The 16,934-nt window shown below is 36.4% G+C and overlaps 1 protein-coding gene across 3 annotated transcripts; it reads right to left on the minus strand.

The window, feature by feature from the left end:
- Window positions 1-534: 534 nt before the first annotated feature.
- On the minus strand, window positions 535-16,213 carry LOC131435564 (glutaminase kidney isoform, mitochondrial). 3 transcript variants are annotated; one of them, XM_058603582.1, is made up of 5 exons: window positions 15,493-16,213; window positions 11,234-11,325; window positions 3,132-3,167; window positions 2,888-2,984; window positions 535-2,823 (listed from the first exon to the last, which is right to left on the minus strand). In XM_058603582.1, the coding sequence occupies exons 1-5, from the start codon at window positions 15,880-15,882 to the stop codon at window positions 1,216-1,218; spliced, it is 2,223 nt and encodes a 740-aa protein (XP_058459565.1). In that variant the 5' UTR covers window positions 15,883-16,213; the 3' UTR covers window positions 535-1,215. The 3 variants fall into 3 exon arrangements, with proteins under 3 accessions (XP_058459565.1, XP_058459566.1, XP_058459568.1); XM_058603583.1 differs by lacking the exon at window positions 3,132-3,167; XM_058603585.1 differs by lacking the exons at window positions 3,132-3,167; window positions 11,234-11,325; window positions 15,493-16,213 and adding an exon at window positions 10,394-11,204.
- Window positions 16,214-16,934: the final 721 nt, after the last annotated feature.

Below are 16,934 nucleotides of genomic sequence, written 5' to 3' on the forward strand. Positions count from 1 at the left end.
CTTTGACACTTCTCATGAGTTTTTGGCTAATAAACTTGTTAATAATACCCATTTCAGTTTTGTTTTTTTTGTGCTGTCCTTCAGTAATGATGGTGATAGATAAATAGAAACAAATTTTCTGATTTTAATAACAAAATTAGTTGTCAAAGAGAATTTCGTGTTGGATTGAAATATTGCTGGTTTGAGTCCAGGATATTCACCAACTAAACACATTCTCTAAAACTAAGAGTTTTTTCAGCAAAGTAAATTCTCAATTTTAACTAATTTTATAGTTATTTTGGAAATTTTGTTGTTAAAATCAACTAATTCAAAAACAGTAATACGAATTAGGCGTGGAGCTAATTTCGGTCGTTCCGTGTATGTTTGTGATAGTCCAGCCATCTCCGAGAAAATCGAGTGCACATTTTTTTACATACACATATACAGATAGATACACACAGACATTTACTCAGTTCGTCTAGTATGGAATGATGTAACCCTAGAGTCCCCACTCTAGGGCACAGTGGCCCAAAAAGGAATCACGATAACAAAGAAATACACGTTATTTTATGCATTTTACTCATTCAACGTTTAATACCATCATTTGTCCATGCAGACTAACCACAATAATTGATGTATATTGATTATGTCTTACATCTACTAGTCACTCCAACAGATAGATATTTCTAATCGGTATATTCACATTCACATATTCTGAAAACACTAAACAATTTATAATTCGACAAATAATTGACTGACCTGTAACTAGCTAGTAAGCCTTAATCTGTAATTATTGTCTGAATATTACTTTATTGATTCGTATTAGGACTTCCTGTTATATTGAGAACAGAGCTAGTTCAGTTTTAAAACGCTGACATGACACGGAACAATTATTTTTAACTGGACATAGTTGCAATCGATGAAATGTTCACATTTAGAATACAGTAATTTATAAAACTAAATATCGAAAAGAAAAGTTACGTATTACTAAAAATTTAAAAGAAATCAGAATAATTGGAATATTCGTATTACATGAGAATCTAATTTTTGAGATTTCTAAGAAACTAATAAATTATTGTTAACTATTAGGATTTCAAGTAACCAAATAACTAGAGGTTACTTTGAATAAAAGAAAATCAGTCTCATTATTGAAACTTAGAGTACAACAAAAAACTGCGCGAAATAATCAAATAACTGATCGATAATGCTATACATTCACATAGATGTTGCTGCACCTCAGTTCAAAATATCTGTAGGATGTTTGGCTTTACTGTCGGTTGAGCAAGCAGACGATTCACTCTTGGAACTGTCACGGTCCGAGTTGTAACCGGGATCGTTTGCAATTTTTTTCGCCATCTCTACCTTCTCATCCCATTCCTTCAAAAAATCTACCACCGCATCATGTCCGAACGTTTCGGCTTCATCGATTGGACGATTTCCCCAACGGTCCCTAGCGTCATGTGGAACACCACAATGCTCGAGCAAGAATTTTACGCACTCTAGATGTCCTTCGGAACAGGCCAAATGTAATGCAGTTCTACCGTCGTAGTCAGACAACGTGATATCCATTCCTGATAGTTTATGTCTTCTCAAAGCCGTAACATCACCACTTGCAGCTGAGAACAGTAGATTTACTACCGACAGTCCTTTGGTTTCGTAACGATGGCGACGTGGATCTTTTTTGTTTGAACCGTGTTTCAAATTATCATATAAATGAAAATTGAAAATGTTCACCAGTTCCTCGCAGAATTGTACTCCACGGCAACTGTTCCCCAGTGGATCCAGGGGAGGAGACCACATGAAAATTCCCATAACATTCGGGATGACCAACATAACACCCCCGCAGACTCCTGATTTCGCTGGAAGGCCAACTTTGAAAGCAAACTGACCAGAAAAGTCATACATTCCACAGGAATGCATTAGTGAAAGCACATCCCGTACGTTCTCTGATTTCAGAACTTTTTCCTCCGTGAGAGGGCAGATTCCTCCATTCGCAAGCGTGGAAGCCACTATGGACAGAGTTTCACATGTAGTTTCCATCGAACAGCACTGAAAATAAAAGTCCATACATTCACGCAAATTAGCCTTTTCTGGATAGCACTTATGTTCGCGCATATAGAATCCAAGTGCATAATTTCGATCAGCAGCTTCTCGTTCCGATAAGAACACTGCATTGTTGAATCCCAGCGTTTCACCGCCAGCCATTCGACTGAACCAGGTTTGAGTGTAATCGAACTTCTCGGCAAGTGTCATTTCCGGGTGAACCAGTGTTTTCAACAAAGAACAAGTTAGTATAGACCCGGCATTGATCATCGGATTATGTGGTTTCTTGTTGTAGTCTAACACCAACTCATTGAAATTTCTTCCACTCGGTTCCTGTCCAACATACTGGTGAACCACGTCGGATCCAAGCTTTTCCAACGCGATTGCATACGTCAACGGTTTGCTGCAACTCTGCAGCGTGAAGGAAACATTGGAATCTCCGATCGAGAATCGCTGACCGTCCACCGTGCAAATGCTGATGCCCCAATAGTCAGGATTCACACGTGCCAGTTGTGGAATATAGCTGGCCACCTTACCATCCGTGTTACTTTTACACTTCCAATATAGTTCCTCAATGTCCTTCGTGAAACCATGAAAATCAGGAATCACAAACTGGTGTCTGAATGCCCGTGCAATCAGGACGATATTTGGTGATATAACGGCCTTAAACGTTTCCGCATTAAGATGCTGGGTTAGAGGAGAGCCTCCATCATAGTTATTCAATTTGTGAACTTTCTTCAGATTTTCCATCATTTCACCGATGCGTGGATCCGTTCGGCGAATGCCGGTAGTTCGGAGTGCCTACGAAAAAAAGGAACCCATTGCATTTGAATACTTACAGCTCAATAACGAATAAAGAACTTACCGCCAGAAATTTTCCAATATTGAGCAGATTTGTATCTTCATTTTTGAACATATCGAACAGCAGATCTTCGGCTTGTTTCTTGTCGGCATCACGCTGTCTGGAAAGGGTAATACAATAATAAAACATTAAAATCGTGTTAATTAACCTGCCTTTTGCTGTTTATGATCCTTCCAAAGAATTGCAGGGGGGTAGATTAGGGCAACAGAAAGATAAGAAAATCAAACAACCCTTTCAAGATACTCACTTTAAAACCATTGACAAATTTCTCCGAAATTGAAAGCTTTGCATGAAAATTCATACAATAGATATCAGATGTGAATCAAAAAAAGGCAGGGTATTTAAAACTATACAGGATAATGATATTTAATGCTATGAACTCAGATGAAAATAATACCAAATCTGGTTTTGCAAAATTTTGTTGTTTTTCCCAAGCTCTTCAAAATTGTTCAGTACATAATTGTGCCTACTGAATGGCCAATATATCAATCATGCGGTGAAGTGTCGTCAAAAATGAAATTAGTCGAGAAATTGAGTTGTTTTCTATTCATTCATTTCATATGTCTATTGATCTTAGAGCAAAACATATGAGGTCCATTTTCTATTTTTTTGTAAAAATAAAATCACTGCTTTGGTTTGTTTTGAGTTTGATCTCTTCTATAACCTTTCCCTTGGAGGAGAGGCAGTCTCATTACCATTGAACGAGGCTTGGTTCACTGACCGCGCCTTTGTCCATAGATTCGTCGTCTATATCGTTGCTCTCCTTGCTGTTAGTATTCCCAGTGATGAAGTGATCCAGTCTTGAAGACATTTTTCCACACCTTCATAACTAGTGAAGTGGTGCTTAGAAAATGTGCAAAATATCGATGATCGAAAATAAAAATATGATAAGTGGGGCAAAAGTTACCATATGAGTTCTGAAATTATGTTTTGACTGCTTCAGCTGTATGTGGGGGCATTGTCGTAGTGCAAAATGATGCAAATGAAGGTTTTTCCAGCAATGCTCAATTCGGTTTCATCATTTGCTGTCGGTAGCGATTCCCGAGTAAAGTCTAACATCAAAATTAGAACAAATTGATATTTGATTATGATAGCAACATCAGATTGAAATCCTAATATGATATCGACTCATCAAATTTTCAATAAATATCATATTGTGTTATCATTTTGCTGTTTAAAGGCAAAAGTTGTGTGATACCCAAAAAATGAAAACATTAAAATCAACAACTTAGTGAATCCATTGAAATTGAGCAAATTTCAAATGGCAGCACAAAAATACAAAGTTAAGTTTCAACGAAAGAATTATTCCTTCAATCCTTTGTTGCCTTTTACAAAAATGCTTTGACATCCTGCCGAGATCCCGCAGTTGACCGCAACCATAACCGCGAAGAAACGATTTTTTTCAACTTTTACGCAAATAATGCTCTTTCTTTTTAACCACGAGAATATTGGTGTCAAACCACACGTCTGTGAGGCATTAGATAAATTTTCGATCATCGGTACCACGTTTGTCACGACCTGGATGACGATAAAAATCTACTCACCAAACCCGTTCTGAAAATATACATAACTTTATATCCAACAGTATGGAAAAATTCATTGTTTACGAAGTTCGAACATCGAACAATGAATGTCTCAGATTTCAGAACCTAGAGCTAATTCTTAATAATACTTTAGTGGCTTAGAGGAGCCACCAAGAAAATATATGTTTAATTTGTATATTCCTAAGTAGTCCACAAACTGTGTCGAAGAATCTCTTCAAAACAATTAGAACTTCATATGCTCACTAACGCTAGATACTATGAGAAGTAATTTATCAATCATCTAATAGATCTTGGAACTTTAATATACTTTTCTAAAGAAACCGTCTAACTAAATCTTCATAATTTTGAGTCACAGGACTAATTCTGCATCAAATGATTGTAAATTATAAGTCTACACAAGAACTAAAAATTTACTAAAGACATTATAGTTCTATCTGTGGTCAGAAGCGAGATAATCGTTCATTGTCCCAATTAGTCGAAAAAACAAATGATCTGGGATACCTTATTACCGGATTCCTAATTCACGTTCCCTGTGTTGTAGAAGACTTCACTGTAAAACGTTCGGTCTTCAGAGCCTCTAAATTCGTATTTCAAAGTGATTACATGTGCGAGTTGTTTGAGATCAAGTAGATAACTCAATTTAATGTTATAATGTTTGAATGCTACATCTTTGGATATAAGAAGGACAAAGAGAACATTTTTATACTGTGCTCAATTAGCCACACTGCTATTCATGGTGGATGCGGGATGGAAGCGACGCAACGAGTGTGCACTGACAGAAACTACCTGCATACAACTTTGTAAAACAACACTGCTTGTCATATAACTGCACATTTTCCATCTCCTGATAGCTAGCACTTGCAGTCCATAGCAATCGCAAAAAGTTTGCATTCCAATACACCTAAGTTCGAAACCGGATTCTCTCCGCGGTAGTGTGAAGATTGCATGAAATCTTTTTTCTTGCTTGCGACTAATATGGAGATTACATAAAATCTTTTTTCTTGCTTGCGAGTAATATCGCCTAAATGTATACTATCCCGGACCTTTTTTGGCTGTTCTAATTTTAGATTATGCTCGTGACGTATCATTTCAAGAAAATCTACATCATATTAAGTTTTCAATGTGCTTTCACTGAGAGCAAAACTAGTTTCCAGTTTGATGTCACACAGCATTTTTTGCTTTCAATTTTTATCTTTTAACCGTTAAAACGACCAAAACGATAGCAAATTAAATAATCGATATATACGAACAGCACAACATCAAATTGAGTTTTCTTTTTAATCTCACATTCTACTCGGGTATTTACTGTATTTACTCTTGTAAACTAAGGATAGTTTGTCGTACAAGCCTCCTTCATGATTTCACCCAAAGAACAACATCGTTCGTTTTCCTAAGCGATTAGGTTTTGCCCTTGATGTCGATGGTAGGCCAGGCTCAAACAAGGGTGATTTTCTGCGTATAAGATTTTCAAAATAAATACATTTCATGTCTACCGTCACGATCCGGTGCAAAAAATCGAAGTTTCACTCACCATTCTTCGATTTTCCTGCAGCCTATCATTCAGCTCATGAGAAATCCATTTTGTCACGATCTGTCACAAGCCGCGATTGATCAAGCATATTCCTCGCAGGCTTCTTTTCTTGGCCAGAATTTCGACATGTTCACTTCAATAAATGTATATGACACTAACTTGCAATCAACAATACAGCAATGGATTCTTGGAAAGTGATATTACAGGAAAAAAAACTCTCACCACTGGTAATATGAACAATTGAGGCAAGCTTCATTTCAGAATTTTTGTCGGAATAGCACAGTAAAATTGAAAGGCCTTAAACTTACAAGACATATATATTGGAACAGTATTTAGCCCAGTTTCACAGAGTTTTTACGTTCATTGCAGTGGAACCTTGAATGATGGTTTGAAATTTTCACCACTACAACATTCCTGTTATTCTGGAACCGAACATCGGATTCGAAAAAAAATCGAACCATACAACCTTTAATTCGAGCCAAAGCAAGTGGAAATCGGTTCGAATATCGAAGTGAGTTCATGGTTCATGGTCACATGGTTTGACCATTATGTAATAGAACCTACACACTTAAATTGGATTACCGATCTCAGCTGTTCCATTTTCTGTAGGTGATTTTTTCAGAGAAAATAACGTCTCATCACAGCGGTACTTTCAGGAACTGCTGTCAACAAATATGTATTTGTGCTGATATATCAGTAGAAGGAGAATATTCGGTAGTTCAGCTGTTCAAAACTACTCAAAAGATGAAAAAATTACCGAACTAAGATAAGTGTGTACATATAAACGACTGTATGCAAAAGTCGGATAAATGCAACTTAGTTTGGAAAACCCGTTCAAGTATTTTGGAATGCAAAAACCGGATAGAAAAATTTAAATGCCAAAGCCTGATACGGATTTTGCAATGAAAATATTGTTTATATACATCTTTTTTGCAAGAACCGTACAGAAAAATTTTCAAAGTTTTTCTGCCGTCTGTCGCTGTTGAAGGCAGCATGGATCTGGACGCCCACTCTGAAAATCAATTTTACCTATTTTGGAGAAGAAATCACTCATTGTCGAGCTCTTCTATAAGCGACCCAAAATTAGGTCGTTATCTACTCAAACTTTGAGTTGATCGTAAATACTGTAAAAATCACTTTGGGTAAACTTACATTTACCTAAATGTTGAGGTCATCACTCGTTACCTAAAATTGGGGAGATGCACATTAGTTGATTTTAGGTAGGTTTTGACCGCAAATTAGGTAGTGGGTTGGTGAGAGTGCATAACCACCAAACAAACCGAGTTATATTGATACGTTTGCTAGATACTGCAAAGAACACGACTTTCTCAGCTTCGCTTCCCGAATTGTAACGGTTCAACTATACTACTATACTATATACTAAACTTATTGACGACGAACATATTCTATCACACTAATAACGCTGAACAAATGAGAGTAAAGCAATACAAGTGCAACTATGTTGTAACATAGTTGTTTGTTTTTTTTTTTTAGATTTACATACACTGAGACCTTTTTTTATTCGATTTTTTATGCGGTTTTTACACGGTTTTTTGTACATGGTTTTTTCACACAGATTTCCGAATTAACGCTGTTTTTTTACGCGGATTTCCGAGGTTAAGCAGTTTTCTTGTTTTGTCTTCGAAATGCATGAAACATGTTTGAGATCTGGTGTTATCCCAGTTTTTTAAAGTCAACTCTCTGACATTTTCGATTTAAAATTAATTTGTTTTCAAAATTACACCAGATCTGTACGTTTCATGCATTTCTAAGACATTCGGCATCAAAAAACAATTCGATATAAGTAATTTCAAAATTCCCAAAGTCGATTAAAAAAAACATTCTTTTTTGAGAATACACCAGATCTGGACATTTCATGCTTTTTCAACGCTAATTCCCGAAGATACGCGGTTTTTTACGTGTTTTTTTTTGCGTGGTTTTTTCACGCGTTTTTTTAAGTGCGTAAAAAAGAGACCTGCGGTGCGTAAAAAAAAGAGACCTCAGTGTACCCAGTAGAGGAAGGTATAGTCGTTTGGGAATATTTTAATGGTTCTAAAAGAAACCGGTTCAAGAAATTTGTCCTATGCTTACAACATTGAATACTTTTTGCCACTTTCTATTTATCTACACCAGAACCTGAATTCTGGACATTCAAGAACTGGAACTGAACTAAAGAACGGAACCTGGGACTAGCTCCGAATTCAGTTGCAAAATTCAAGTTCGGAATCCAGATCAAGAGTTCAGTTCAAAGAATTTAGTTCTAGAACTCTGAACTCTTTTCAGAATCAAGAATCTAGAACAGAATTTAGAACTTAAATTCTGAATCTGAATTAGAGAACTGAATTCAATATAAAAAAAATCTAGTTCCAGAACCTAAGGTTCGAAATCAAATCCAGCATCTGGGCACGAGTTAATCGATGATTTTCACGCAGCCCACCTGGGTTCGATACCCAACCCCGCACATAGGGCCAGAAAGCTGTGAAAGTTGTGAATAATGAATTCTGAAACTGAATTCAGAAATTAAATTCTGAAATTGAATTCAGGAAGTAAATTCAGAAACTGAATTCGGGAAGTAAATTTTGAAACTGAATTTTGGTGAAAATGACATCTCCAAAATTATGGTTCCGAGGTCAGATCTAAAATTTTGTTCTAGAATTTCTAAACCAGAATTCCGGATACGAGTTCCAAACTTAAAAATTAAGGTACTAAAAACAGTTCCAAAATGTAGTCAAGAAACTAGTTCCCGAAATTTCAATTAAGATCCAGTTCCAGAGTTTTAGTTTTAACTGTTGAACCAGTATTCTGGAATTAAATTCAGAAACTGAATTCTGAAATTAAATTTTAGACCTTAAATTAAGTTCCAAATTCAGGTGGACAAGAATCCAGGTTCTGAATAGTCTGAATTCACAAGAGCGGATCGATCTCGTTCAACAATCTTTGGTGTCCGTACAGACAAGACGTGTCCCGGAGGTTTTATTTTGGTCACAGAACCTGTTTTTACAAAAAAAAATTCACTCACAGCTTCACAGTATTACGCAAAGGCACCGGCATTTTCGGTTTTAATTTAAAATGTTTTTTTAAACTCACGAACGACTGATTTTTCAAAAACGAGTTATAAATAAAAACGACACTCCAGTGTTCCATGATGGAAAGCTACTAGGTGAAGAAAACTTTCATTCCTCTTCGTTCCGATGCCGTGTTCGGTTTCGCCCTCCTATTCATTCTATCCTATTCGTCGTATTGTTTCAAATAAATCCAACAACACAGAGATCATATAAAAACATAAAATTCATGTTTTCTAGAGGTTCTGACGCCACTCGAATGCCCTTTTGACTATACCACTTACTCAGTCTTTTCAATATTTGGCATATACGCTACGAATCTACTGAATAGAGATGCTAATTTTTCGAAATACACAACACCCATCAAGTCACTGTCACTATTTTATAAAGGGTGATTTTTTAAGAGCTTGAGAACTTTTTTAAACAATAAAACGCATAAAATTTGCAAAATCTCATCGGTTCTTTATTTTAAACGTTAGATTGGTACATGACATTTACTTTTTGAAGATAATTTCATTTAAATGTTGACCGCGGCTGCGTCTTAGGTGGTCCATTCGGAAAGTCCAATTTTGGGCAACTTTTTCGAGCATTTCGGCCGGAATAGCCCGAATTTCTTCGGAAATGTTGTCTTCCAAAGCTGGAATAGTTACTGGCTTATTTTTGTAGACTTTAGACTTGACGTAGCCCCACAAAAAATAGTCTAAAGGCGTCAAATCGCATGATCTTGGTGGCCAACTTACCGGTCCATTTCTTGAGATGAATTGTTCTCCGAAGTTTTCCCTCAAAATGGCCATAGAATCGCGAGCTGTGTGGCATGTAGCGCCATCTTGTTGAAACCACATGTCAACCAAGTTCAGTTCTTCCATTTTTGGCAACAAAAAGTTTGTTAGCATCGAACGATAGCGATCGCCATTCACTGTAACGTTGCGTCCAACAGCATCTTTGAAAAAATACGGTCCAATGATTCCACCAGCGTACAAACCACACCAAACAGTGCATTTTTCGGGATGCATGGGCAGTTCTTGAACGGCTTCTGGTTGCTCTTCACTCCAAATGCGGCAATTTTGCTTATTTACGTAGCCATTCAACCAGAAATGAGCCTCATCGCTGAACAAAATTTGTCGATAAAAAAGCGGATTTTCCGAATGGACCACCTAAGACGCAGCCGCGGTCAACATTTAAATGAAATTATCTTCAAAAAGTAAATGTCATGTACCAATCTAACGTTTAAAATAAAGAACCGATGAGATTTTGCAAATTTTATGCGTTTTATTGTTTAAAAAAGTTCTCAAGCTCTTAAAAAATCACCCTTTATTATTCTGATTCACTGCTTTATGAAAAACCATTTATCTAACAACAAATTCCAAACTACCTTATGAAATTTGCCAGGAGTTTAACAAAGGCATCACGCTGCTTCGCGGGGATTCCAGTACTTTTTTTACCGCTAGGTACACCAGCACAATCGGTTAATGTATCCATGCCAGCGCCAACATAAAATTTCACTATTTTTCAATATTCTGAACCAAGCAGCACTACTAACACAGTTCCTGTTCCGATCGCTATTAAACTGGAACGGCAGAGCGGTTAAAAACGTTCTTTTATACGTTTGATCAGGACCATGCATGTCTCCAAGTTCTCGAGATGACTATTGGGATTATCAATTATCGAGTTGCGCGTCGACCATGCACGAGAAATATTTTTTAGTGGAAATTCGCAAATTGGTTTGTGTTGTTACATTTATAATTCTATTAGCACTCATAATAAGCTGGGTAAATCTCCAAGCTGTCGTCGCAGTTTTGCAGGTAGTTCTCAAGATTTCAGTGAAACACGATATTACATTAGTAAGAGAAAATTGACTCACAACTCATCTTCCGACACCTGTGCTGGGTAATTTTTGATCATGTGTTAATGAGTTATCACGGAAAACGCATTTTGGATAGTTAGCATCAACTTATTGAATTTTGTTTTCATGATATCTAAGATAACTGTTTTATAGTCGATATCTGAAGTATTCAAGCGTATCATACATCAGTAACAAACCACACCCTCACAATTCTCGCAACAGTGATTATTGATATTTATCTATCGTAATTCGTTTGTTGAAATAATTATCACATATTTTCGACAGCCATAGACTAAATTCAACCAGTCTGTACGTGACTCATTATTTAATCATCCAGTAAAAGTTAAAAAAAAAAACTATTGCACTTACCCAGAAACGATCGTTCCTTTGTTGTCTTGATCTATTTCCTTGTAAAACGCTGCTCGTTTACTGTAGATTCTTGGTGATAATGGTAAACATAACTAAAAAGAAGGAACAAATGAATTAAGGTTTGCAAAAGTCGTTTGAGACAAAAAGACTGAGTGTAAAAATCTGACACGGATTTTGCAATGCAACAATCGTTTGAAATCATCTTCTCTGCAAGAACCGGACAAAAAACTTTGGAATGTTACCCACTTTACGAATAGACGACGACTCATCAGCGTTTTCCATAGCTATAGTGGCGTATCTAGGAAAATTAGCTCCCGATCAAAATATGATAATCCCAGCCTCAACGGAAGAATTCTATTACTATCAATATTGAAGTCAGCACACCATCATCAACGATACTTACTAATGTATACATGCATGTGCATACACATGTGTATGCGTGTTCAATTCTTTCTCTTGCACTGACAACATCAACGAGAGCTCTTCTCTTTCACGCATATGCACCACTGTTATATAAAGTGTACACGCATCATGAGAGCGCGTGTTTATTTTCTTTCCCCTCTAGCACTGGATCACACCAAAGTGCTAGAACAGAGTTCTCAAATTCTCTGAGATGGACGCAGATATTTGCACATGCCGGTGAGCACTCTGATGTACGGTTCGCATAAGGGAAGCATTGGGCACGAATTTTCAGAAAAAAAAATTTATCGTTTGAAATTTCGTTTTTCCGTACTGCTAAAACGATTTTAATAGCAAGGTCAGCGCTACTTTCTATAAATTTAAAAATTCAATCACAGAAGTGTTCGTTCACCTGCGAAAAAGTTTGTACTAGCTTGGATGTCTGCTCTCTGTTTTACCTTTTTTTATAAATATAAAAAATAGGTATAGAATTCGCTCAAACTTTAGAAAAAATTTTCGAGGCCCGGAGGGAATTTCGATTCAGCTCGACGAACTAAGCAAATGTCCGTGTGTGTGTGTGTGTCCGTGTGTGTGTGTCTGTATGTGTGTTGTCAACTAAGAGGTCGAGATCTCAGAGATGACTGGACCGATTTTGATCAAACTAGTCGCAAATGAAAGGTCTTCCCGTCACCCTGAACGCTATTGAATGGTTTTGAGATCGAATGTTTACTTTTTGAGTTATACGAAGTTTTATGTCAAAATTTTCAGTTTTTTGACAGTATCTGTCGCAATTGACCTTGAAAACAGAATATATTTTCAGACTTAGATTCCGCACGGTAATACCTATCCAACAAGCTATAGATTGTTAAAATCCGTCCATTTTTAACGGAGAGCATTGAGCACTGTCTGGCAAAGAAATGCTTGGGAGCAACATAAAACACGATTCTCTATACTGTTACATACATTTGTTTCTAAGTACAAAAAAGACTGTGTACAGCATGATATTTTGCCGCGGACCTATTTTAGCACGGTTCGTTTTTGGCAACATAACCGTTCGAATATGCCATATGTCAACCGGATGATGGCAGAATTTTCGAGTTGAAAGCAATTCCATAATTATATTGATTTAAACTACTTTCAGCAATAAATGCTAGAAGAACATAACATCCATGTACCATTCGAATCAGTTCGCCGAGATCAGCAAATGCGTGTGTGACAAATAATTTCACTCATTTTTTTTCGGAGATGACTCAACCATTTTCTACAAACTCAGATTCATATGAAAAGTCGTATACTCCCAAACAAGGTTCCTGAATTATGTTTGGTTCCGACCTCTGGTTCCGGAGCTACAGAATGATATGTGAAACGAAATTAAAACTGTGTAACTCATTTTTCGCGGAGATGGCTGAACCGATCTAGGATTCAAATGAAATCTAAGAATCATCTAAGATTCAAATGAAAAGTTTTAAGATTTTAGTGAGATCCAACTTTCGGTTTCGGAGATACAGGGTGATTAGTGTAAAAATGTCTATTTCACATAAATTAATCAGGTTTATCGGGTTAGCAGATTTGGATAGTCGATAACCAAATAAACTTATTTCATTTTTGGTTGTATTCAGTTTTCGTTTCGGAAGGCACCCAAAAATTTAATTTGCGCTACGATTCCTCAAAGATGTCTACATTGATTTTTAAACATTTTGAAACAAATGTAAACTATACAGCTACTCAGGTGAATTTGCCTGACTTCGGCTACACCGAATTTCGAATTCCGGTTCCAGTATCGAATCGTTTCTCAAAGCACAATCGTTTTCTCAAAAAAAGTCAAATCGAATTTCAGAAACAAAAGTTCAAATTAAAATAAATCCAATTCTGACCTCCGATTCTGGAATTGTAGGATGATGAATTTTTAAAATTCAATGCGATATAGAAGATGACAATCCTGAAAAGCTTTAAAGTTGGACTCAAAAATTTTGCAAATTATTCGTCATATGACCATACGAATCGGTTTGGGTTATGCTGGTTCCGGAATACCGGCTCTGGAAGTACCTTAAATTACCCTAAACTCTAAAGTGGAAATTACTTCGACATATCATGGAATGTTCAATCGATTGTCACACTTTTAGATTCAAATTCGATCCGATTTGTAGTTTCGACATTACAGAGTAATGAGTGATTAAAATCTCAAATTGCCACTTAAAACGACGGACATAAGAATAATGTCATGAAAACTGAAACACCGAAGAATATTCATGCAAAAAACACATGTGGATTGATAAAAAAAGGTATCATCTCACTGCTAGGTGGATTAAGCACGTTGTATTACTCAGAAATCGGTTGAGCCGAAGTCAGTTAAATTTACCTAATGGATAGATAACCATTTCATTAGATTTAAAATTTTTGAAAGTCATTGTGGCCATCGTAGAGAAATAGTAGTTCCACATGAAATTTTGTGGTACCTTCCAGGATTGAAAACCGAATACCGACAATACTGAAATAAATTTATCAACTCTCAAAATCTGTGAACCCGATAAATCCGATAAATTTATGTGAAATTTTTACGCTAATCACCGTGTATCTCCTGAATCGAAAGTCGGATCTGAAAAAACAAGCAGTTTCTATGGGACTTTAAAACTTTCCATTTGAATATTAGATGTACGAAATCGGTTTATAACGAATAAAATTTTGATTTCATCACATACATCATCCTGTAATTCCGGAACCAGAAGTCCAATCCAAATGACATTCAGAAACATTATATGGGAGCACAGGACTGTTCATGTGAGTCTGAGTTTGTAAAAATCAATCAAGCCATCTCAGAGAAAAATTGATGAAATTATTTTTCACACACAAATTTGCTTATCTCGACGAACTTCTTCGAATGATATAAGGGTGTAAGAAGTTGTGTACTTCCAGCAGTTATTGCTGCAAGCAGTATAAATCAATATAAATATGAAATTGTTTCGAATTCTAAAATACTGCCATCTTTCCAATACATATGTCATGTTCGAACAATTATGTTGCCAAAAACGAATCGTGCTAAAATCGAAACGTCATGAAAAGGGGTGCTGTGAATAGTCTTTTATGTGCTAAGAAACAATTTCATAAAACAGTATTGAAAATCGTATTTCACTTTGCTCCGAAACATCGCTTTATCATCAAACACGTAAAATTCTTACTACTGGAATAATGGGAAAAGTTGCTTACACGAAAATATCGCTATCTCCATTAAAAATGAATGGATTTTAACAATCTATGGCTTGTTGGATGGCTATTACTGTACGGAATCTAAGTTCAAAAACATATTCTGTTTTCAAGGTCAATTGTGATAGATACATACCGTTTAGGATGACGGGGAGACCTACTAGTATGATTAAAATTAGTCCAATCATTTCTGAGATCTCGATCTCTTTATTGATAACAAACAGACAGACAAACACATACACACATACGAACATTTACTCAGTTCGTCGAGCTGAATCGATTGGTATATGACATTCGGCCCTCCGGGCTTTGGAAAAATTTTCTAAAGTTTGTTCGAATTTTATACCTATTTTTTATATTTATAAATAAAGGTAAAAAATCGGTCCAACCATTTATGAGAAAATTGAGTGAACATTTTTGTTACATACACACACACATACAGACATTTTGCGTACTCGACGAACTGAGTCGAATGGTGTATGACACTCGGCCCTCCGTTCAAAAGTCGGTTTTAACAGTGATTGCATTGCTTTTCTATATGAGAAAGGCTTAACACATTGCTTTAAAAAGTCGCATTACAAAATTACTTCAAAAAGACCCGTGTATTTACATTTACCGTGTTAGGTTCAATGTTATCATATACACATTTCAATACTCACCGCATTGCAAGAATGAAGATTCATTCGTTGGTTTAGAAACAGATCCCTGTTCCCATGTGATTGCAAAATACTGATAGTACCGTACTGACAAACCATCCTTTTCCAACGGTTGTTTGTCGCTTCATACTGCCTGGGTAATGCGAGGGAGGAATGATGATTACTGCTTTGTCTGATACACTGATTGAAATCAGAAACGACGCGATCTGTGATGTTGACAACCATCGACCTTGTGGGGTGAATTTGTGCGAAAATTTGCACCGATGTGCTAGCTTTATTTTTTATAAGGAACATCTCTACACTTTCTCGCTCCAATCTTAACTTTGCTTGAGCTAAGATATTCTTATTGATTCTATGATAGAATTTCACTTTTGGAATGTTTCTTGTCAACATGAAAAATCGATTTTAGCTTCGACAGCATGTACCCAAGCAACAGTTAACAATCCATGGCAAACTTGGGCTTCCTGAGAACGTCACAGAAAACGATTCAGAATGATTCAATAATCATTTTTTGAGAAATATTAAAATCCTTCAGCAATGAATAAGAACACTTGTATCCCTGTCAAGAGTAGTGCTTGTAAGGATATTAATCGGCACTTGCATTGCCTTATCCCTACGGATCGTTATTGCCTCGAGAGAAAGAGAGTGAGATAAGTGATTGGTGTGTAGAACAAGAAAGAGCACGTCACTCAGCAGTTTGAAACTGTATATGCGAACAAATTCGTGAAGCTTACACATATTTTGAATACCTCGTGGGTGCTGAGAACATAATCTCTACAAATAGAGCACGCGATAAGGGCGATTCACAAGTTTCTGTATTACATAATATATGTATGTGTTACCTGAAGGCATATCGAGATTCATTCACTATCGTCAGAGATTGTGACAATCTCTGGAATGCAAGCGAATGAGTATGGCACGGAAAATTCACTCCTTACTCTGGGAAATGCTCGGTAAAATCATGCGTACGACACCCACTTCGTTTTCGTCATTCAGTAACAGATGATAGGAACAGGGCTCATGGTATTGCTGGAGTTCGAGCAACAAGGTGCAATAGAATGTTTTGGTAGTGCTCCATTCCAAGCTCGTGTCTTTCTATTTAAGGTTTTGTATTGTACCTAGCTAACCAAAAGTAAAGTAACTGTTGAACTAATGTTTTACTTTTGAATTTTCGAGAAAACACGATACTCAGCACTAGATGGTTCCATCACAGAATTGTTTTGAGCACAAAATACGTGAAGATAAGAACTAAAACTAACGTTGCATGAAATGCTTCATAGATTTATAAACCATGACACGGCGTTTACTCATTTTTTATCTCTTCAGCGCCACAAAATTGAACAGATTTATGCCCATACTCACATATAAGTCTTATATTGATGTTCATCATTTTTAGGCTGATTCAAAAATTACATGTCTTATTTTAATGAAAGATCCGGAATTTG

Source organism: Malaya genurostris, chromosome 3 (assembly GCF_030247185.1).
Source record: "Malaya genurostris strain Urasoe2022 chromosome 3, Malgen_1.1, whole genome shotgun sequence".
Taxonomy (NCBI): domain Eukaryota; kingdom Metazoa; phylum Arthropoda; class Insecta; order Diptera; family Culicidae; genus Malaya; species Malaya genurostris.

What these genes read in the sequence shown, in the direction of transcription:
- LOC131435564 (XM_058603582.1), bottom strand. Translation starts at nt 15,882, where the DNA reads ATGTTGACAAGAAACATTCCAAAAGTGAAATTCTATCATAGAATCAAT. An exon ending in ATCTTCATTCTTGCAATGCG is followed by an intron (nt 11,326 to 15,492) that starts GTGAGTATTGAA and finishes CCTTCTTTTTAG; the next exon opens with TTATGTTTACCATTATCACC. An exon ending in ATATTGGAAAATTTCTGGCG is followed by an intron (nt 2,824 to 2,887) that starts GTAAGTTCTTTA and finishes TTTTTTTCGTAG; the next exon opens with GCACTCCGAACTACCGGCAT.